The 24790-nt window shown below is 38.1% G+C and overlaps 1 protein-coding gene across 1 annotated transcript in view; it reads left to right on the forward strand.

Annotated features, from left to right (window-relative positions):
- The first annotated feature begins 1811 nt into the window (after nucleotides 1-1811).
- Nucleotides 1812-24790, forward strand: part of LOC136851641 (androgen-induced gene 1 protein-like) — a 136747-nt gene continuing 113768 nt past the window's right edge. The window contains exon 1 of the mRNA XM_067126042.1: nucleotides 1812-1991. Within this exon, the coding sequence (XP_066982143.1) occupies nucleotides 1812-1991 (180 nt within the window). The remainder of the gene's footprint in view (nucleotides 1992-24790) is intronic.

Raw genomic sequence — 24790 nt, forward strand, 5'->3', positions numbered from 1 at the left:
AAATAATAACTGAACTGTATGAAATGAAGTTAATTTGATAAAATGCAGAGGCCTAACCCGCAAGAAAGGAATAGACCCATAACGAGAACGATGGAAGATGATGATGATGATGTAATCCGATTCTCCCCACTGTCAGTCATTCATTATTCTCTCCATTCACTTTAATATCATTTTCATCTTCCATAAAGGAAAAAACAAAAGCAAAGCGGGATAATGGTAACTCCAAGGCAGGAAAACATCACGTATCAAGTTACATTAACGACAATGGCACGAGTCCATTGCACCATATGTCCCCAAAGACTGTCAACGTGGGCGAGGGAGAGGGAGGGAGGGAGGGAGGGAGGGATTTAGGAAGGCAGAGAATCAGACATCTTGGACCATTCTTCTACCAATCACATCATAAAATCGTCGCTCTACTCACCATAAGGAAGCAGCAGTGACGTCATTCGGTGTTCGAGATCCGAAGTCAGCCTCTTCGTATCACGGCAGCTTCCGTCCCCCCTTTTTCGAGCGGCGGTACGGAGAGAAAGAGAAAGAGAGAGAGAGAGAGAGAGAGAGAGAGAACGAGGGCTTTTAACGCGCTCAGGAGTGAGTGAGTGAGTGGGTGGCGGGCGGTGGGTGGGTTGGTGGGCGGGCTGAGAGTTGCAGATGGAGCCTTGGGTCAGGGGATCGAGAGCCTCGTGGGTACGAGTCAACAGAAACTCAAAACTATTTCGGACCAAACGTACTTTGTGCCGAAGGGAAGGTGGTGGGGGGTCGAAACGTGGACCCGCGTAATGGGAATATATCTTTTGCATACTCTCTCTCTCTCTCTCTCTCTCTCTCTCTCTCTCTCTCTCTCTCTCTCTCTCTTCCAGGTAAAAGAATCAGGGGCACTCGCGTAACATCATAGTGAATGCTACATTTGTTAAGAAATCTTTGAATTCATTAAAATACACCTAAACAAATGACTGAAAGGAAAGGATTGTCGATAAATTTCGAAAAACGAATTCCGTAAATTAAATCAAACTAACAGAATATCACACGTGCAACTTCATACAAACTTACACATGCTCATTTTGAGAGAGAGAGAGAGAGAGAGAGAGAGAGAGAGAGAGAGAGAGAGAGAGAGAGAGAGAAACTTATTCCTTATAGCATTAAATTTCGCTAATTACGCAATACCAAATTAAGTAAGGCTCTCCCAAAGGGGAAACCTGATTTCCATATCCATGAGACAATGTAAATGGGGGAATAACAGAAGACGTCTCCCACCCCCCCCCACCCTCCCCACAACCCCACTCCGTGACATCTGGGTCTTTAAACCGGGTCATTCACCTTCGGCCGAAATCGGGTTTTTCATTCATTCACTCGGGAGTGAAGAGTATCTGCATTATGCAGTGATACGCAATAAGTTTTATTATGATCGCCTCGGTTACTTTCGGCTTCAAAACAATTGTTTTTGTTCCTTAACGGGCATAAAAAGAAACACTTGAATCTAAGTAACGACGGTAACTGTTAAATTAATACAATAAGATTTTGATAGTTTTAGGGTTAATTCCGACTTAAAAAAAAACTGATTTTGTTATACAACGGGCAAAAAGAAACACTCGAATTTTAAAAAACGACGAAAACTGTCAAATTAGCGGTAAAAAGTTTTTCGTTATCATCGTCGGTTTTTTCGAGTTTCTGTTGACTTCGAGTCGAGTCTTCCCCCCAATCACAAACTTCTTCCTGCCCTTCCGATCACCCTCAGGACCTCACCGCCGCCACCGCCGCCGCCGCCGCCAACGCCACTCCACAACCACCGCCTCCACTCCGCAACCACTACCACAATGTGGAGAGCCACCGCATCCACTGACAGACGGACGGGGGGCGGGGCAGCAGCGTCTGCTATAGCTGCCGCCGCCACCACCGCCGCCGCCGCCGCTGCTGCTGCTGCTGCTGCTTCTGCTGGTGGTGGTGGTGGTGGCGTGGTGCTGGTGCATCCCGACGACGGCGCAGAGGCAGGACGGGTGGGTGGGTAGTGGGTGAGTCATGGCACCACCACCTTCCTCGTCGTGGGTTGGGAGATCCCCCTCCTCTCCACACTTCCATTCCAGAAGGGGCACCCAATCCCCTCGCCATTACTAGCCACAATTCCCTTACCTTACTATCCCTTCCTCCCCTCCTTGTCCCCCTTCCCTCATCTCCTTCCCCCTCTTCCTCCTTCCCTCATCTCCTTCTCCTCTTCCTCCTTCCCCTTCCCCTTCCTCCCCTTCTCCTCTTCCTCCTTCCTCTCTCCTTCCCCTTCCCTCATCTCCTTCCCTCTTCCCTCTCTTCCCCCTCTTCCTCATCCCCTCTTCCCCCTTCTCTCATCTCCTTCCCCTCTTCCCTCATCTCCTTCCCCCTCTTCTCCCCTTTCTTCCCTCATCTCCTTCTCCTCTTCCTCCTTCCCCTCATCTCTCCTTCCCTTCTCATCTCCTTCCTCCTCTTCCCCATCTCCTTCCCCTATTTCCTCATCCCTCTTCCCTAATCTCCTTCCCCTCTTCCCTTCCCTTCATTCTCATTTTCCTTCCCTCATCCCCCTCCCCTCATCTCCTTCCCTTCATCATCTCCTTCCCTCATCCCCTTCCCCTCTTCCCCCTTCCCTCATCTCCTTTCCCTCTTCCCCCTTCCCTCATCTCCTTTCCCTCATCTCCCCCTCTTCCCCCTTCCCTCATCTCCTTCCCCTTGTCCTCTTCCTCCCCTCCCCCGCCCTTCCTCAAACACAAATACTTTCCATTATCTTATTTTCGTCCTGATGGAGGCCCCATTGGTGTCTGGTCTCATTGTTACGAATAAAAAAAGTCAAGTGGGATCATGTAATTTAATGGGTAATATTATAGGTATCATCATAAAAACAATTACCTCTAGAAACCTTGCAGCCACTTACATAAATGACAAAAAAAAAAGCAAAGTAAGTTGAGACGACAGAAAGAGACAAAAACAGTAAATAAAATAAAAAAAAATATAGGTTTATATTTTGGGAAAACGCGAATGAACTTCCACGTAAGATTGAAAAACGCACTTGAAGCCTCGTTCGTTTTACTAAAAGGTTTTCGAAAATTCTGGCACGAAACCAAACGAGCTTTGCAATGCAATATCCTTGTCGTGGAGCGATCTACAGGCATGCGCGTGCACGCACGCATATTCCAGCAAGGAGGATCGGTTAAATGTGCAGGAGACAAGTCTCTCACATCACTCTAGGATAGAATTCATAAATTCATTTACTCTCTCTGTCTGTCTGTCTGTCTCCGTGGAAAAATAATGTTTGTGACTTTAATAAATCACCATTTTCTGTAGAAAAAAATAATCTGTGAGTTTAATAAATCGCCGTTCTCTGCAGAAAAATAATGTCTGTGACTTTAATAAATCACCATCTTCTGTAGAAAAAATAATTTGTCTGAGTTTAATAAATCGCCGTTCTCTGTACGAAAAATAATCAGTCTGTGAGTTTAATAAATCGCCGTTCTCTGTAGAAAAAATTAATAATGTCTGTGGTTTTAATAAATCACCATTTTCTGTAGAAAAAATAATGTCTGTGAGTTTAATAAATTACTGTTCTCTGTAGAAAAATAATGTCTGTGATTTTAATAAATCACCATTCTCCATGGAAAATAAAGTCTGTCTGTCTGTGAATTTAATAAATCACCATTCTCCGTGGAAAAAAAATCTGTTTGTCCGTCTGTTTGTAAATATAATAAATCACCTTTCTCCGTGGAAAAATAATTTGTCTCTTTGTGAGTTTGATGAATCACCATTCTCCGTGGGAAAAAAACATATATCCAAAACCCCCCCTCCTCTCTCTCTCTCTCTCTCTCTCTCTCTCTCTCTCTCTCTCTCTCTCTCTCTCTCAACAAACAATAACTCTTGGCAAAAAATTACAATAACGGTAACCAGTGGAAGTGACCTTTATATATTCTTCAAGTGAAAAAACGACGCGAGAAAAAACCATATCAACACGAGGGAATCATTGTGAGTTTTTTTCAGCAATACCATCCGGAAATGTATGTACAGAATACAATGCTTTATCTAATCCATTTATTTTATGCGAAAATACAATAGGACGGGCTAACTTAACGTTTTTCTAACACAGCATCAAGGAGAGAACTGGATAAATTCGGGTCTCAAAAAAAAAAAAAAAAAGCAAACAAATACTTCTAACAAATACAGACATGGCAGGAGAGACTTCCATTACCAGTCTAATCATGCAAGTATTGCCCATAAGACCTGAATACATATACCGTTTACGTGACAGTCATCCTCGCATTCTCTTTCCTTCTAATGTCATTAGCAACGTTAGTATATTTGGAGATGCAATTATTCTTATTATCACTTGGCTCGCACGAATTTACTTCTTTAAATATTTCTTTAGGAAATAAGATATTTGTTAGTATAAAGGATATTTTGCAATGGGTAACAAAATCATAAATGAAGCGATGATCAAATTTCAAAGGCGGGAGAACCTCATATGAGCGGATAATCTCTCAAACTGTTCGCAATAAAGCCTTGTAAACCAGTGAGACAATATCCAGAGCGCTCCGACGCGAGGCATTCTACATAATACATCACACTGGCAGCCTCGTTAACGCCATACTCCGCGTACAAAAGGACAAGCGATACTCACCAACCAAAACGGAAAATAATTAAAAAGTCTCTTTTTCTTTTTTTTCAAAAGACCGTGATGATTTTTCACAATATATTCTAAAATTATTTCTATGTGAAATGACTGTCAGAAATTAACTAAATTGCTGAATATCGATTTTAGGGAAAAAAGGTAACCAATTATAGAATTTTTAGGAAGCAGCCCTTAAATATAAAACAATATCTTGACAGACTTTATTCCCTGACATGCATTTAGAAAATGTATTTTATTTTGAACAATGCAGTATTTCTGCACTATAAAACAAGAGCTTATGAATGCCAGACAGACGATGATCGAATGTCCGCTGGTAACAAAGACTGCATTTTACATCATTCAGACAAAACATTTTGACAGAGAGAGAGAGAGAGAGAGAGAGAGAGAGAGAGAGAGAGAGAGAGAACTTGTCTGAAACGAAAAACAACGTGCATTAGAATGCAGTCTTCAAACCCGAATGTATCTCAAGAAAGCAGGCAAAGTTTTTCTCAAGTCAACAGGGCGAGGGCTGGGAGTGTTCCTGTCAAACCTGAAATTCATAGTTTGCTAAGTTCAGTTGTCACTCACAAAAGGACATTATGAACCACAATATCTGCTTGCAGAACAGCAAGAACTATCTGTTGTACACCTCGATTTACCGCAGTAGAAGCAGGAGCAGGGAAACTGTAGGGTTTTGCCCCAAAACAAACTAACTTTAGGTCAAAGGTCTATACCTAATATCTGAAGTGCCCATGTAAGTCACATGCCATGTCCCTGAAGAAAATGAAAAGAAAGGTTGATAAGAGGACCAACTCTCCAGCATAGCAGCAGATGCTGTAGCACAGGTCCAAAATGTATAGAGCAGAACAGAATATAGAATTTAGGCCAAAGGCCAAGCGCTGGGACCTATGAGATCATTCAGTGCTGAAACTGTAATTGACAGTAAGAAGATTTGAAAGGTGTAACAGGAGGAAAGTAATTAGAAAGAGAATATGAATGGAGTTACAGTAATAGGAATGAAAGGGGTTGCAGCTAGGGGCCGAGGGACGCTGCAAAGAACCCTAAGTAATGCTTACAGTGCACCGCATGAGGTACACTGACGGCACTAACCCCTACGGGACCAAAATCTATAGACTTGCAGTTATAAGGGCAGGTAAGACTCCGAAAAAAATAGATATTCAAAAGTTCCATAGAACATTGATCCTCAAGATATGAAATCAAAACGGTTGTTTTTACTTCCATGTTAATTTTAGGGCAAAATATAACTACTAAGTAAATGAGCATATGAAAAGTTAGTCTCGTTTCATCCCCACCGGTACCCCATAGCTGAGGGGTAAGTTACCCTGGTGTGTTTTCCCCAACAATTTCTTTCAAAAGCATCATCCTCTGCTAAACTCTTATAAAAATCCTTCTTCACTTTCCCACGACACCTAGTCCTTTGCCTCCCTCTCGATAATCTACCCCTAAGAGTTTCCATCCAAGCCCTCTTCACGCCTTCCTCCTCACTCATTCTTACCACATGCCCAAACCATCCAAATCTCGACTCTCTCATCATATGCAAAGCTATTCCCCCTCATCATTCGACAGTTCCTTATTATCCACGCTCTCAGGTCATGTCAGTAAAGCCAGCGGTTGAATGAGACCAATAAAGGTCAACGAAAAACAAACAGAGCCATAAAAGACGAGCTGGGCTGTGGAAAGGTTCACAACGCAAACTTCTCAGCATTGGCCCCATCACTTGCATATTTTGAGAACTTCTCACGGAGAAGCTTTCCTGCTAACTTCGTTCTCTCGGCAGAGTTTTAAAGTTAGGTTTCCTTTTCATCTTCCGGTCTTCGACCTAACACTGCGGCTCAGAGGTACAAAGAAGCTTTTAAAACTTTAGAACAACTCTCATGTTTAATTAGGGACACCAGCCCAAAAGGTGGTCGGCGATCTTCGTTCTAATTAACAAGTTCTTTATCGAAATACAAGTTCAACACATGATAATACACCATAAAGGCTGGTCACTTTAAGGTCACATCGCTTGTCACAGGTTGTCAAATCTGATCAGTTTCCTGTAATCTTATAAACATCACGCCGCAGAGTTTCTGATGTAGCTTTCAGTTTTGAAACTCTACTTAACTACATTATTACATTCCCATTTTCTGTTGATTTTATTTTTCATAATTATTATACCTAAGCTGCTTTTTATAAATTTTTATCTGTCAAACATACTTCTACGCGTAATAAACTTTTCCCAAGGACTTTCAGACATAACTCTTAGCTTTCACCACACCTTCAAACTTATCATTTTCTTCCATGTCCACATATTTGCAACATTTATTTATCTCATTCGATTTGTCGTTTTTTAATGCTCCTTCGCCGATTTTACTAGCTTTTTCAAGGCATTGTTATATCAACATAGGTGTTTTCTAAACTAAAGACAAGACAAGTTTTCATTAGGCGAATTTTCAATCAACTGCAGCAGATTAAAACCTGAACAGATGTACAATAAAATCCTGCGATACGTAACAGCAGAGAACAAAATATAAAAACTTATTTGCAAACAACTTAATGTAAAAGTACAACGAAATTTATAACAAACTCCAAAATATCACGGACGCTGCTTATACACTCATCTACATGCCTACATTCTACGAGATGTACTCATTTCATTCAACAATAGAGCAACAAAGGGAGGCATCCTTTTCATAAAGTGTCCCTCTACTCTTTTTAATAGTTGTTGTTCCTCCACGTGGAGTTCATTTAATGTTCCCAAATGAATGCTCGAGTGTTATATCATAGATACAATAACATACACCTATTCTTTTATAACATTACACGAAGAAAGGCATAAACGTTTAAACACTGAATTCTTGGGAGAGGTAGGAAAAAAATTAGAAAGATAAACATAACAAAAAGGATACCTGCCGTGCCGCTACATTATTTAATGAAATATGTTTCAGAGAAACGCTTTTACTGGATTTCTACTCGAGCAATTTTTCATCTGACATTTTCCATTTATGAAGACGGTACTAGACTATATCTTTTCCCAAGTGTTTGCCAAATGTTTATGACTTTGTAGAATGACAACGGTATTAAGAAACTACAAATAAAATACAAGCGCACAGTTTTTGCGTAGATGTATGTGTATGTATATATATATATATATATATATATATATATATATATATATATATATATATATATATATATGAAGATAAGAAGGCCCATAAAACACTATTTGAACGTTGCAACCATATATTTCGAGCACTTCCTTCTGTGCCCCATATTTTACCAGTGAACAGGGGCACAGAAGAAAGTGCTCGAAATATATGGTTTCAACGTTCAAATAATGTTTTATGGGCCTTTTTATCTTCACATTAAACTGTGGTATTACAGTAAAGGACATTGATATATATATATATATATATATATATATATATATATATATATATATATATATATATATATATATATATATATATATATATATTATGTACTATATAATTTGATGTTGTTTATGATTGAGATGGCTTTATGCCAGCACGGACTTTGGTCACAGAGCAGCCCGTAACTAAGGTAATGGTAGGGGAAGAACATTGATAAAAATGAAATGGCATGAGCAGTTACCTATCTTTTCCTTCAAGCCAAGAACAGTATCTCAAGGTAACTGGTGAGCAACCTTCTCTTGACCATATAATGTACATCGAAGGATGTTTTCCCAGATGATTCAAGGTCAAGGAAAAGGAGGAAAATATCTAAAATAACTTTGAGCGATAGAGGGAGGAAGACACGTTTCTCAGGAGCCTGTAAGATGACCCGAGATTCGACAAAAGAAAGTAGTGGAAAGAAAGTCTCCGTCGGATGTTTTCAAAGGTGATTCAAGGTCAAGGAAAAGGAGGAAAATATCTATAATAACTTTGAGGAACAGAGGGAGGAAGATACGTTTCTCAGGAGCCAGTGGATGACCCGAGTTCGACACAAGAAAGTAGTGGGAAGAAAGTCTCCGTCGGTAAAAAGTTCGATGTTCCAATAAATGGATGGACATCAGGTGAGGCTGCTCTCAAGATTGAACGGCCTTGACTTCTTCAATCGCTCAGTCATCAACAAGCGACGAAAATAATGGAAAAACATATATGATAAAGCAGGCACAAAGGCGTGTTCGGTTTAAAGCCTGTAGTACTCAATAAACCTTACTAATGGCGTATTAGACGGCCCACGTACTCCTACAAGACTTCGTCACGCTAAAACCACATCATCTTTGGAGTCTTTTTTTTTATTGCGTTACGCTAAACTGACAAAAATACAAAAAAGATAACTATTAAAACAAAGTCTCTAATTTTGAAGATTGTTGTAATAATTAAGAGTAATAGAGAAGAACATACGGTATTGTAATATATCTCCACGGTCTAGAAAGTTCTAATTTGTGACCGGTAAAGTATTCAAAACAGATATAATGCGATTAATAAAAGATGCGATACTCTTGAACATGGGCGTGGCACTTTAAGACAACAAAAACAAATGAACATCGACGTTAATTGCATATTCAAGAAAACCGTTTCTCCGTCCTGTAAAACATTCAGTAAAATTGCAAACTCCTTAAAACTAAATTTAGATCATTACAAAACTTATAGGTTTGCAAGGGTTCGTAATTGCTTTTCGACCCATCAATATTCCACTGAAACGAAAACTAAAGATAAACAAACAAACAAAATAACAGAAATATCCAAACAACGAAAAAAAAGAGCAATATACCTTACAAAGAATGCTTACTCCTTCACAAACCATTAAAATAATTTACGGGGCGGTGCACAATGTTTTTTTAACGCGGTGCGTACATAATTATTGCTAGAAATTCACCATTTCTCATTACTGAAATAACTCGGTGAATGAAACGATAAATACCAGAAATTCACTATTTTCTCCTCTTGGTGAATGAAACCAGGAGTTCGCCATCTTTCACGACTGAACTGACTTGGTGAATGAAACAATAGAATTCAAGGATAAACATCAAGGAGACGGGCAATCGACTGTCACGACATCGCATCCGTTGCCTAACAACTTAAAGCAACAGTGCGCGAAGCAATTCATTAGGGCGGCCACAACACAACAGCCTTCCGACATTACGGATAAACGACTTAATTAAACTCAAGATCATGGAGGCAACCCACTTTCCAAGGTGTTTCTGGTCATGATCTATAACAATGTTACTCTCGACGATTACGTGAAACACACACAAATGTCAGGTCAAAAATCTAATAGTTTATATACAAAGGGGCCCTTTCTCTAACACAGATGGTTCAGGAGACAAAGCACGCTATTTAGTGCTAATTTGTGAAAGACCTCAGTGCACAAAACTTTTAAAACATTAGCTGTTTCATACATCTGCACTGAAGGCTCATCAGTTGCAAAGGAAACCCCTACAAGCATACAATAGGCCTACCATTCATTTCAGTCTTGTAGACACTCTTGAATTTCCTTGATATGAAGCCCTTTCTTTCAAATGCCTCTTGAACTTCATCTATCTGATCTAACAGATCAGAATTATATACTTTTCACCAGTCCATCATCCTCCGTTCTTTCTACGTGACCAAACCATCTTAAAAAAAATTCTGATCCATCATTTCACTTAGATCAATCTTTTCACCCTTTCTTTTATGTATCTCTACATTTATCATCCTTTCAGTTCCTCATACACCACATACACTACACAAACATTGCATCTGGGCAATATCGTTGTTTCCCTATCAACTGCATTTCAACAATTTCCTTTCAGTACCCGACATTAGTATTGTGTAGTGCTGCCAACATCAGCATCCCACTCTTCAATTCAAAGCCCAGTCTCATCCCTCAACTTTGCACCTTCATCTACTGTCCTTTCACTGACATTGAACCATTCCACCCACAAAGCCATGGAATCATAACAAACCCTTATCTCAGATCCACATTTACATCAAACCAGTCACTCTCCAGTCTTCATAAACTAACACACTTCAGTTCCATCATGAAAAAATCTAATAATTATCAGTAACTTATATTTCATACCACACATTTTCGATACCTTCAACACAGCTTCTCTATAGATTCTATGTGCATTTCTTAGGTCTATAAGAATCTCATAGGCTTTGTTTTCAAACTTCTAACAAAGTTGCGTCATTAAAAATACTTTAATCCTGCATTGTCCGTTCTATATCAGTATTTCTGTCATCTGTCTTACTTTCTCTGTCATATCCTACCTCACACCTTCCTCTGGTATACTGAGGAATGTTATGCCCTTATACAAGGGAACAATTAACTATCTCATATGTGCCTTTGAAACCTTTCCCTCAGCCAGACATACCTTACACACCCTGGTTAGGCATTCAATTGCACTTTCACCCAAGCACAATCTGTCTTGCAGCCCCATCAACTCTTGGAACCTTACCAATCTTCAGCTTCTTTTCTTAAATGCCCTTCTTACATCCTCAAATCGCTCCCGCAGGCAATTTCAGACTTGCACGAATACGATCTATTGCTTCATTAACCCTCCACAAATCTTCAAAATAGTCCATCGAACCAGGAGTACATTCTTCAGACAGCAACCCTTCATTTATATCCCCCATTCGAAGATCCATGTTCTCAACAACATTTTCGTCTATATTACTTCTCTGTAGAACATACAGTACTCTCATTCTTGAAGTTCTTGCACACATTCGTCCTTCTGTTCTCATCACCTGCCTTCTTCTCTCTCACTTTCTTCTTGACTACCTTATCCAGCATCCTGTTTGCTTCCTCACGATCTTCTTTTCCGCCTTGCAACTGCAATTTAAATGATCTCCTTCATTCCTTTACTAAGCCTTCTATTTCCTCATCCCACCACTTATTGCGATTTCCCCTCTTCCTACCCTCCTATACCCACAAACACTCATGGGAGCCCTAATGTCCGCATCCTGAATTTACCAACTCATTTCACTTTCATGCCTTTAGCCCATGCCCAATTTTCATCCATTTTCTCTTCATATGCCCTTTGCACTTCCTTCCTTCCCATCAACTTACGTGTCTTGATTTCATTTACAGCTAACTTGAACATCTATTAATTTTACCTTTCACTTCAAACAGATAACGATCACATATACCTCTAGCCACTCTTCCTCTCACCATTACTTCATTAAAATTGTTCTTCCATCTCCTGAACAGATAACAGATAACCTAACAAGCCCTTTCCCCGCCATTTTCTCTATCTCATATACACTTATGAGAACTCATCTTTGGAATCCATGTATTTCCAACAATCAAGCCAATTTCTAAAAAAAATTCCAGAAGACAATCTCTAATTTCATTTACTAAATGGGCTCCATACCTGTAATCAATGCCATCTCTCTTATGTTATCTACCTTTGCATCTAAATTGACTAGACTAACACCCGTTCATATTCTTCATAGCTAGCCAGACACAGATTTTATTAATCATAAGACATTCTCTCATCATACTCAATCTTGCCCATACAGTTCTCGAACTACGAAGTTTATAAGTTTTCATCTGCCTCCATAACCTTCTTGATACATACACACGCGCACACACACACACACACACACACACACACACACACATATATATATATATATATATATATATATATATATATATATATATATATATATCATATATAATCATTATAATCACTTTTGTACGTGATTCATTTACCGCACATTACCACAGGTGAAAAATAAGAGACGGGGTGTAGGTCCTGACCGGTTTCGACTTTATTTCCAAGCCATTGACGAAGGCTTGGAAATAAAGTCGAAACTGGTCAGGACCTACACCCCGTCTCTTATTTTTCACCTGTGGTAATATATATATATATATATATATATATATATATATATATATATATATATATGCAAACATACATAATCACACACTATATAATGTATGTATGTATGTATGTATGTATGTATGTATGTATGTATGTATGTATGTATGTATGTGTTTGTGCGCACGTGCGAATATACACTCTTTCAGAGAACTGGAAAAGGAGAGGGAGTAAAATTTTCTCCCAATAACTTGTCCGCAAATGTTGTATCTCTCCCGTCTTCTCCTTCCCTGGCCTTGTCTTTGACCTAAAAGTTTCATAACGACAAAAATTCCATTCGGTGCTGAAGGGAAGTTTTCCGATAACAAGTCTTTTGAGAGTCTTGGTAACAAGTTAACCACTCGTACATTTCCCGAACGAATACTGAGACTTTATCAAAAAGGAATTTGAAGAAGACGTTCTTTCTTTATGGCTGTCACTGTGAAATAACCAATTACGAGTATATCATAGTCATTCACTAAGAGGTTCATTATTTCCTAATAGTGCAGAACTCAATGCAGAGATGTGGGACGACATTTTCCAGAAGGCTAAAGACTGTAACTGAGAGGGACATTAAAATGAAGAAAAACCACGACAGGAGTTTCGACTTCTTTTGTCATTTCTGCATTTTCTTGTACTCGGTGGCTGACTAGGGTACACTGGGTCTAGCGGGGTACACTCGGTCTAGTGTGACATATTTCCTGGGCAGGAATCGCTCTTGGAACTATTCCTTACATTCCAATCTTTAAATAAACAATTCGGTATTATCATTTCAGAGCCTATTCGCTGAAACTTACCGCTACGAAATCTTATACTCTTCAGAAACAACAAACAAGTTTCAAATCTCAACATCATCCACACAACACATTGGCCTTCGTCTTCATTTACTCCTGACATGCGGAGTCGAGACGGTTTCATTAAACTGACCCCTTTTACTTCTTGTGACTATTACGTCGTTTTACGAAAGTTTCCTCAGGCTTTTGCTATGAATGGTTTAAGTTCTGGTTAATCTCTGCAAGACAATAAATCTCACCGGTGTTTCCTGCCTTTGTGTTGTTATTTCCCTAAATTATAACGGTCTAGATTGTAACATTTCTTCGATGAATAGTCAGCCTATCAATTATAACGGTCTAGGTTGTAACATTTCTTCGATGAATAGTCAGCCTATCAATTATAACGGTCTAGATTGTAACATTTCTTCAATGAATAGTCAGACTATCAGCTTTCTATGCCAACAATCAACCTAGCTTTATTTTTTCTTTGTCATATGCAATGGTTAACTAATATACTTTCTTCAATCATTTAGTGTTTTATCAATCTCAAAAAAACTTTCCATTTCCCTTTTAAAAATATTGGTTTTCGATGTAATAAGAGGAATGAGCATCTGTTCTGTTTTTTTTCTTTTTGCAGGAGGAATGAGGAACATCCGGTTAAAAACACTTGTGCAATGTATTTCACGCAGAGTATCGCGCAGGACTTGTAATATTTTGTCAGATCAAAATTACCTGAGATAGGCCTTTGACAGACTGCAAAACGCTAGACAGTGGTACATATATCAACTAAGGTTATCGATCATAAACGCAGAGTATCTAAATGATACTTCTGCACTGAAACGAACTGTAAATAAAAGAAATGATTGAATGTGTACAGAAGCATGAAAATGTATGTTTAAGAGTGTCTCGGGGAAATTGGTTCCCTTTAATAAAAGAAAAAATACCAAGTAAAGAATATCCCCTGTACAATAAAAGGTCGACGAAAAGTTAACCTTTCTTTGCGTTTAATTAGTCGTCCTTACCCTTTAGTAATTAAGATACCAGACTAAAGTCATTGCTGGCCCCTATTTTGAGGGATAAATAATCAAATAAAAGGCATTTAATACTTTCACGCTATTTAGCAGCCAAGTATCTCATAGCTGTGCCAATTCAGCATTTCAGATGTCAATTGCATAAGCACATTTTTTGTATGACTTTGTGTATACGCACAACTGATCAATGCACGCATATTATACATATATATACATGTGTGTGTGCGTGTGTGTGTGTATAAAGCATCAAACAAGAGAGAAAGCAGCGGAGAAACATATTCGCTGACTCTTCAACAAGAGGCAGTAGACAGATTCTCCATCTCGCAGTTCAGTTCTCTTCGAAAACCACGAAACTGGGGTCAGACTTTCCGTCATAACTTTGAGAGAAGAGTTCGAGAATTATTTCCTTTTATAATCTTATATAATATTTTACATTGCGGGCTATCAACAACGGTTGTACATTAAATTCAACTGGTCCATCCTTCAATTCTTTCAGTTGAGAATGTTTTGAGAGGTGGATCCTTTTCTGATACCGAGTACGTGTAAGTACATAATAGGTAGGCAGATGAATGGAAAACACAATCAATTCATATCCTTCAGCCCCTGTACGGGGTAGTGCCGTCAGTGCACCTCACGTGGTACGCTGTAGGCATTACTAAAGGGTGTCTGCAGCTCTCCTTCGGTCCCTAACTATACTCACTGTTTAGCCTTTTACTTTACCTCCGTTCCCATTTTCTTTCTTCAATCTTGCTGTCGAACCTCTCAAATTATGACTTCTTACTGGAACAGCGGGAATTTTCTGCCAGTTCCACCTTTAGACCATTGTATTTCATCTCCTGTATTTTCTGGATATCTATCTTGCTGTCCAACCACTCCAACTCCCTCTTTCCTTTCTATGCAAGCGGGCCGCCCCTCTTAAGACAGTGGCGAAAAGGCCTCCCCTGTCCCACCCCTGCCCCGCGCTTGGCTTGACAGCCCAAATAGCATAAGTATGTTTAGACAATAAATTGTACAAAGATCAAAACGTCTGAGTCAACCTGACTTTTGTAAACCGGACTAATGCCTCCTTCCCTCTAACCCCGACCGTAAATAAATAGACAAACAAACGGAGAAATGAACAGCCTTCTTTTCCAGCGAACCCCGGGAATGCTCGGAGAGGAAATTGAGAATCCTTTGACCTGAGAAGAGAGAGGACCCTTTTGTTGCGTATTTGAGAAGGCAATGTGCCCTCCTCCATCCAGCAGGCGCTGTCGGGAAGAAACTGAAGATCAATCGGCATAATATCCGTTTGGCTCCTCACATTCAATATCGAATGGCTGGTTGTATTTTACAGGTCACGGCTATTCATCACGGTATCGGAATTCACACGGTCTTTTTCCAAAATAAATTCTGGTTTATTTTAAGGCTTGTCAGCTGGGATCCTTTAGATTATTACATACATATTATTATTATTATTATTATTATTATTATTATTATTATTATTATTATTATGGTGATTTTTGAATGGTTGTCAAAGCTTTTGGGGGGTCCTCCTATTGGCTGGAAGCGGAATGATTCATCGCCAAAATTTCAAAGCCTGCTGGCAGGTACCAATATGGCATAGATGTACCTCTGGCTTTTATTATTATTATTATTATTATTATTATTATTATTATTATTATTATTCATATAGCATGAGTCTTGAAATGGAGAAGGCAAACCCACAGTTATGTATGGTACAAACATTTAAATCTATACAGAGAGATTTCGGAACTCTGTTCGATTCCCTTTTCCAATCTGAGATTTAAAAGGGGAATCGAACAGATTCCCGAACCCTCTCTCTATAGACTTACTTTTAAATATTTTTATAACCATACATAACTGTGGATTTGCTTCTCCATTATTATTATTATTATTATTATTATTATTATTATTATTATTATTATTATTATTATTTTATTATTATTATTATTATTATTATTATTATTCAAAACGAAGTAAACGAAGCATTCACATTAAACACGTCTAAAGGGCAAGCAATTTATTATTATTATCATCATTATTCAAAACGAAGGAAATGAAACATTCATATCAAACACGTCTAAAGGAGAAGCAACTGACAAATAAATAAACGCGAGGAAAGAGGGAAAAACAGAAAATAAAACGAAACAATGCAAATCATCACACATAAAAATGTACGTGCACAGACAGCAACGCAAGTGAGGAAAATAAGCCAAAGGAGTGTGACACTTTGAACCAGTGTTGCGGCCTCTCCTAAACCTACCACCATCGGCATCAATAACTGCCTGGAAAACCATTCCTCAGTTTTACAGCGAAAGGAAAGTGCGTCTCTGCTGGTTGGTCAGCCCGAGGATCCCATCGCTAATCCCCTAATCCTCACGTCCTCGTTGGGGTCACCCATAATGGGTCTGTGCTGGCATAAGCTGGTTTAACCTAAACCAACCAACTTGCCGGGTGGGAAGTGTGACGACACGACGCTTCAACAAAGTGTGAACGCACTGACGTTCTGGCAAAGTGAGTAACAAGCATTCTGTCTCGAGGGACAGATGTGAAAGAGGCCAATAGAAGTTCCCTTTTCAGACAGAGCTTAAGGAAAGTTTAGCCAAGTTTGCATTTTCCTAAAGGTGGAAATACCGGGAAGCTACTGCCATCGAGAGAGGAGTACAATCTTCCAGTAACGGTAGATCACAATATCTGAACGGCGTTGCAATATATTTATCCTCTATGTAGATATAGGAGGCTTTCCGAACAATAATTACTTTTCTGGTAGCATTAGATCATCGTGTTTTCAACGGCTGTGAACCAGAGAGCTCAAGAGTTGAAAGGAATACCTAGTAACTTTAGACAGTCAGAATCATTTGCCAGAGTGTTACTTATGCAAAGCATACCTTTACTCTAGCATTAAAGCTGATATGATGAACTTTTGTGCGTTGACATTTATTAGCAAGACTGCGTAGAATGGAAAAGCCAGTTATTATTATTATCATCAAAAGCCTAGCTGCAACCACAATTGGAAGAGGTATATTCCAAGCCAGATGGCTTCAATAGGGAAAGCAGTCCTTACTAAAAATGAAATTGAGAAATGAGATAAATCAAGAAAAAAATAACAAAGAAAAATATTATAAAATAAATTAATAAGATGAATATGAATGAAAGTATAAAGTGAGACTCGTGGAGAGCAGGATATAGATTTCTGCAGGCAACACCTTCCCTCTATTGCATAACTTTTATACGTGGCACCTGAAATCTCACGTAGCAGACACACCAGATACGAATGTACGTATGTTAAACCAAATTATCGAAAGAAATATTCACGTTTTGTTAGAATCCTAAACTAACAAATTTAGAAAGGATTATTAAACAACCAGTAGTTCCCTGTCCTTTAGCTATGACATCGAATATTCTTTGTGGTTGAGTGCTGGATGACAAAGAATGGCAGTATACGTAACAACTGATACATTGCTTATTTTGCCGTAGAAGGGCTCTTGCTCACACAAGAAAAGAAGAATCTTATATTAATTTATCAGTACATACTAATCATCATAAAATTTCTTGACGTCGTGTTACTTCATTTGCTTAACACAATGAATATCATATACCACCTTTGTCCTTGAATACAACGCTGTTTATGTGGCTACATTGTAAAACAATTACTCAAAACTGATACTAAACATTTCCAATAAAGGGTTACTTAATATTGCCTATTGACCAAATGGATAACTTACATGGAGGAAAAAAAAAAAAAAAAACAAAGTGGCTGGGAAGATCTGACCTTTAAACACTGTCTCCTTTTCTCTCCCCCCACGAAAGGCCTCTCAGTATGATGCTTGCATTATTGATCAACCATCTTCCCCTGCAATAGTGAGCGACACCATTAGATAGTTTACTGAATCCCACAGTCGTTATCTAACAGTGTGTTGAACTACGATACGGGCGGCCTCATAGCAATGCTATTCCAGTCTGTTAAAAACATGACACTTCATGATGACGCAACTGTTGCAACTCTTGGACAACTGCAAAGGTACACACCGTCACGAGACGAGTGTTGATGGAAAATCATCGATAACTAGGCTCACGTCAGCGACCCCCTGTCGAGGGTGTCTAGACACGTAAAACTTCGCCAACCGAGAATGGGGGGAAGGGGGAAACCCTTTTTTTAACAGCCTTAGCTCCAGCGTAGGATGACGGGTTGGGTAGGCCACGTGTCTAGTCTAGAAGGGCCTGGGAGAGAGAAGACGGAGAAAAAGAAGAAATCAGCTGATTCCATGCGCGGTCACGTGGTTTTCCATCCCGCCCCACCCGACATGGCAACTACCAATCGCTGCACGTCTTTCGGCCCCTCCCCTCTTACCACGACCCCCCTCCAAATCCCCCTTTACACCATCCCATGCAATGCAGAGGAACATTGTAGAGAAGTTAATTTTTTTCTTTACGAGTGAAACTGGAAGCTGGAAAGGATAAGAATAAATTCAAAAAGTCAAAATGAGAGAAATATTGCAAATAATGATGCTGACTGGTCACGAAAACTCAAAATGTGCTAAAAAATATTCTCCAGTAACTTCATTCTTCAATAAATTACTGTATCGTGACAATAAGCTATTGAAGAATGAAGTTTAACCGAAAGTTAATTTCGTAAAAACTAATGCAGAAGGACCGTTCTGCCGGATCTAATCCCAATTTCTTCAAGAACACCGCCTATTGACCCTAAAATGAAGAAAGTTCCATCGTTACCAAACTGAACTAATTTTCCTAAGCTGTGAAGACTTCGGTTGGTACTGTATATATATTAAATATCTTGGAGGGACAATGCTCTCATCTTCACAGCCCTGATATTATCTGCGTAGATTCTGAAGTCTGGTTATTGTGCTGTAAACATTTTCAAGCCTTGCTGTCCTGGTGTTAAGCTTTGAAATATTGAACAACACACATCATGGAGTTCTGAACCAGATATTCACAGCTTTTATTCCAACCAACCCCACCCAAGAAAAAAAAATAACAGCTTTCTTCTCCCAAAGGACATGGTCGATATTTGTCAGTCTAGTTTTCGTAAAAATATGACTTTCATGAAGTAACTTTGGCAAGATAATATCCTTTGAAAAACCCCAAACGTGATCCAAGATTCAGACTCGTGCTTATGTAAGTCACACAGCCTGTACAACGTGATTGGATTCTCTCTCTCTCTCTCTCTCTCTCTCTCTCTCTCTCTCTCTCTCTCTCTCTCTCTCGAAATATCCTTTTCCCCACTGACCGTCAGGCAACGCAAATGGAACAGGAGTCAGATAGTCAGTGTCAGAGGTATTGACTTGCAGGGTTATCTATTAGCAAGCCAATAACTTCGAACGATACTGTATAATACACATCAAGATAAATAATTTATCAAACAACTGTTATGGCTACTACTACCAACACGACTACAAATTCTTCGTACTGTTATGCAACCTATGCTAATGATAATAATAATGACGATAATAATTATCTTTCCTTCGTGACGGAGAAATGGACGATAATGATGCAAGAAATGGTGACCTCAGTTCCCACGCCTTTAAGATAATACATTAAAATATGACACCCACACAGGGTACCGCTGAGCTCCCATTCGTAAAGCTTAAAGAATAATAAAAAAAAAGGCTAGGAGAGAGAGAGAGAGAGAGAAAGACAGAAGAGAGAAAGAAAGAAGAAGAAGAAGAAAGAAGAAAGAATGCAGATAGTCTTATGAAACCACTATTCTCTTCTAGAATTCCTCTGCCATAGCTAAATAACAATAAACGTTATGCTTATACTCTTCTTTTGTTAAAATTATCCTTTCCTGATACGTATAAAAACTGTTATCCTTTGTTTAGAAAAGAACAAAACATGGACATTGTTTTATATCTAATTTAGGTATTTCTCCTTCACACCAAAAGCCCTTATATGGGGTGCTTCTGAATGTTCATGTGGCGTTTATTCCAGAAAAATGAAAAAGAATGAAGGAATTCTATGTCAATTATATTCCATCAGAGAGTTAGAATTAGTAAACCAAACAATGTACAGTTGTACACTATACGTGAAGCAGATTTGCTCTTTTTCGTGTGACCTGGCTCACTATGTAGCTGTTCTTAAGAACCTTCTCTATAATCTGAGAAGGATTATCATTGCACAAAGTTATCGAAACAACTTATGATTCTGACAAGATCACGGAAGACTTTTCTCCTGAAATATTCTTTGCAGATAATAAAGGCTACAGGTTGTAAAAGTAGACCCTTCAAGTGGGAAAATCATTACGTATCTTCCTTAAACATAATTAACTGAGGGGAAAAGTTCTCTCTCTCTCTCTCTCTCTCTCTCTCTCTCTCTCTCTCTCTCTCTCTCTCTCTCTCTCTCCCAATACCGATATTGAAAAATGGAGGGGAATATGGCATGGCCGTATAGGGTAGGCTCTCACGGGAATCACAATCCATTAATTTTGTGTGGACTGTTCGTCACTTTTTTCGCTCTTAGAGCAAAATCAATATCTTCCTCCCGGGAAATGGGAATAAACAAATAGATCCTAAAACTTATACGATAAATAAACTCTTTTGCATACTTACAATCGGTTATAAATGAAGTAGGCATAATGTATGTTTGTACCTTGAATACTAGCAATGTGTGTGAGAGAGAGAGAGAGAGAGAGAGAGAGAGAGAGAGAGAGAGAGAGAGAATGTCTGCGTGTGAATAAGCAAAGATGTCAAAAATCAAATGTTGCGGACAGTAAAGAGATACTTTCCGCTAACGTTAAATCAATGACTTAAACGTCTAATTCAGACAGAACTACACTAACAGAAGAAAGAGAAAGGAAAAAAAAAAAATATGCACAGAAACAGATAAAAAACTTTGAGACTGAACCCCTTATTATATTCTAATAGCTCACCCTTAAACAGAAACACTGAAAAGTTGATCTTTGAGAAGCCATCACCGGGGCGGAGTACTTTCTGGCGCAGCCGTCTTGGCTCTGTCGATCTGGCGCAGCCGATTGGGCGCTAAACCCATTACGGCGCCAGCTCATTATGCGAAGGAAATTTTGACGCCAAGTAATTTTCTGGGACCAAACGATTGTAGCTGTTTTGAATACATGACATTTACATGTTTAATAAGCCTTGTATTTCCACAATAGTCACGTGGCTAAAGAATATAAAAGATCCTCACATGAAAATAAAAAAAGGAGATACCAAGACTTTCGACATTCATTCTTAAGTCATCTTCAGGATACCAAACAGTCTTAAAATACAATTTACACGAGAAAGCAATATGCTGTCACAGATAAGAATAAAAAATACGTTAACATTCTACTAAGTAAGCAAGAAACATTCTTCAAAACGAAACATACTTAGTGGAAATATGCAGTCATTAAAATCGCAATAAAAAATTATCTATTTGTGAAATATCTAACAGCCTGTTTTACTTTTGGACCATTACAAATAATAAAAGATGGACGTATTACTGAAATGTTATATTCTTAATGATTCAAAAGTAAAACAAGACGTTGGATATTTTACAAATGGGTAATAATTTGATTGTGATTTTAATAACTACATATTTCCACTAAGTATGTTTTATTCTGAAGAATGTTTTTTACATACTTAAGTAGAGTTTTAACGTGCTTTTATTGTTATCTGTGACTCCATACTGCTTTCTTGTGCAAGATGATTTCAGAATAAAAATCGAAAGTCTTGGTATCTCATTTTTTATTTTCATGTAAGAATCTCTAATATAATCATTATGCAATTTACTATACATCCATAGTTCCTCATTGGCCGGGTGGGTATCGTTCTCAGATAGCACTCTGCTGGTCCCGCGTTCGATTCTCCGACCGGCCAATGAAGAATTAGAGGAATTTATTTCTGGTGATATAAATTCATTTCTCGCTATAATGTGGTTTGGATTCCACAATAAGCTGTAGGTCCCGTTGCTAGGTAGCCAACTGGTTCTTAGCCAGGTAAAATAAATCTAATCCTTTGATCCAGCCCTAGGAGAGCTGTTAATCAGCTCAGTGGTCTGGTTAAACTAAAGTATACTTAGTCCTTACTATACATCCAGCATAGCTTATATACATGCATACATACACATATATATATATATATATATATATATATATATATATATATATATATATATATATATATATATATATATATATATATATATATATACATATATACAGTGTAAGTATGTATTTTGGAACATTGTGATATCGGAGTGCATTTAGCTAAAAAAAAATTGATATTGCAGTGCATTTAGCTCAAAAGAATGTTAGGGGTATGTCAAAACTTCTATTCATACATTTTATTTTTTAAATACAACCGTGCACGCCTGTGTACAAGCACTTGAGTGCAGCAGTAAGCAAACAAAAAGGATGCGGATTTGGATTTTGGGGATCTCGCAGCGTAAGTGGTTGGAAAACGAAGAAATTAGAAGTGCCCGAGTTGTAAGGATTGGTGAGTCGAGACTGAGATTGTCTGGGCACGCGGTAAGGATGGGTGGGCAGGGAGGAGTAAAATGCGTTTGGGTAGAACCTGTGGGTAGAAGTTCGACAGGAGGGCGAAGGATTAGATGGCGTGATAAAATGAAGGAGGAATTTGAGAAGAAAGGCTTAGCGGAGGGGGATTCTTTCGGTAGAAATGTTTGGAGAAGATGCATCAAGGCAACCGACCCCTTAGGTTAGGGATAGAGGTGGGGGAAAAGATGAGAAAGTGAGAATTAATATATAGTATTCTGTGAACATATGTATGAACGTGGACTTTATGTATCGTCACACAAAAACAGACGTGTCAGTATCATAGGATGGAAAATATACCTGCAATTTTATCTGCAACTTGGTATAAAATAACTTACAAGAGAGCCCACTGTGACCAGAAGTACAATTTTTTTTTTTTTTATTCATACTTCTTTGTGATCAATAATGACAGAAAATGCCAATGCCGGTCACTGTTTGCCTGACCGTCTAATTACTTCCAGCGTATGTCAGGTCTAGTGTTTTCTCAATACAAAGTTCCGAAGACTTTCTGACTTCGCATAAAACATACCCAGTTCTTTTATGGAAGAACTAAACAAGGTCATTTCTTTGGTCAACCTGTTGTATACCTCGTGGTTTATATTACTGAAATAACGTAAGTAACGTAAAATATACATTTTTGCCATTTAATAATTTTTTTATTAATTTCCGTAAGCACGTGGAACATCCATGAGAGGAGAGAGAGAGAGAGAGAGAGAGAGAGAGAGAGAGAGAGAGAGAGAGAGAGAGAGAGAGAGCTTTCACATTAAGACTTAAGACCAACGCTTTCCATGAAAGTTATTTTATTTTCGTTAGGATTTACTAGTTTTATATGTGCATATGCTAATATTTTAAGGTAAACAATATATATATATATATATATATATATATATATATATATATATATATATATATATATATATATATATATATATATATATATATATATATATATATAATTATATATATATGTGTGTATATATACAAAAAATATATATATATATATATATATATATATATATATATATATATATATATATATATATATACATACATACATATATATATGTATGTACTGTATTTTCACACACAATTAAGCCATCGTTTTATGCTTTCTTAAATAATGTATACTGTATAAAGGTAAAGGCGCCCAATCGTCCCGCTCCAGTTTAAAAGGATAATAGTTATTAATTATGGACGGTTAAAAACTTGTGCCCCAACATGAAAATTGCAGATGAGGTTAAAGCATCTACTACTACTACTACTACTACTACTACTGCTACTACTACTACTACTACTACTACTACTAATAATAATAATAATAATAATAATAATAATAATAATAATAATAATAATATGTTTTGTTGAATATGAAGGCAGCCTTGGTTGCATTAATCTTGCAGATTATCCGTTCACCTCTTCTGATTAGCCTTTTTTCTTCTTCAGTAACAGAATTAAGAAGAAAAAAGACTAATCAGAAGATCTGAACGGATAATCTACAAGATTAATGCAACCAAGGCTGCCATCATATTCAATAAAACATGTTTGAAAGAGGGCCTATACCCACAATAATAATAATAATAATAATAATAATAATAATAATAATAATAATAATAATAATAATAACAATCTATTTCTCCCAAGCTACCCGAATTACTTCCAGATCTAAATTGTAATTCTTACACGAAAATGTCGAAAATCAGTGACATTTTTTAATTATCAGAAACCTTCTTTGTGGGGGTACAGAGCACCTGTGAGGCTGTGGAAGTTCCCCTTTACACAGGGGATTATTCTTGATTAAAAGGTAAAGGATGAATAGGAAGTGGCTAAAATCCCCCGAAAAAAAAAGGATGTTAGCGAAGAAAACTAGAGTTTAGTTCGGTACCCTTTATGCAGACAGGTAGGATATGGCGTTATAATTTAATCTATGGGTTCTTACAGAAAATTTCTCTATATTGCAGAAGGTCGGGCCATTTACTCGTAGAATTGAAAATATCAATGAAAATTAGAATTTTATGGATTTCAGCATTTTTCTTCTAAAATTCCATG

The sequence above is a fragment of the Macrobrachium rosenbergii genome, chromosome 3 (genome assembly GCF_040412425.1).
Source record: "Macrobrachium rosenbergii isolate ZJJX-2024 chromosome 3, ASM4041242v1, whole genome shotgun sequence".
NCBI lineage: Eukaryota > Metazoa > Arthropoda > Malacostraca > Decapoda > Palaemonidae > Macrobrachium > Macrobrachium rosenbergii.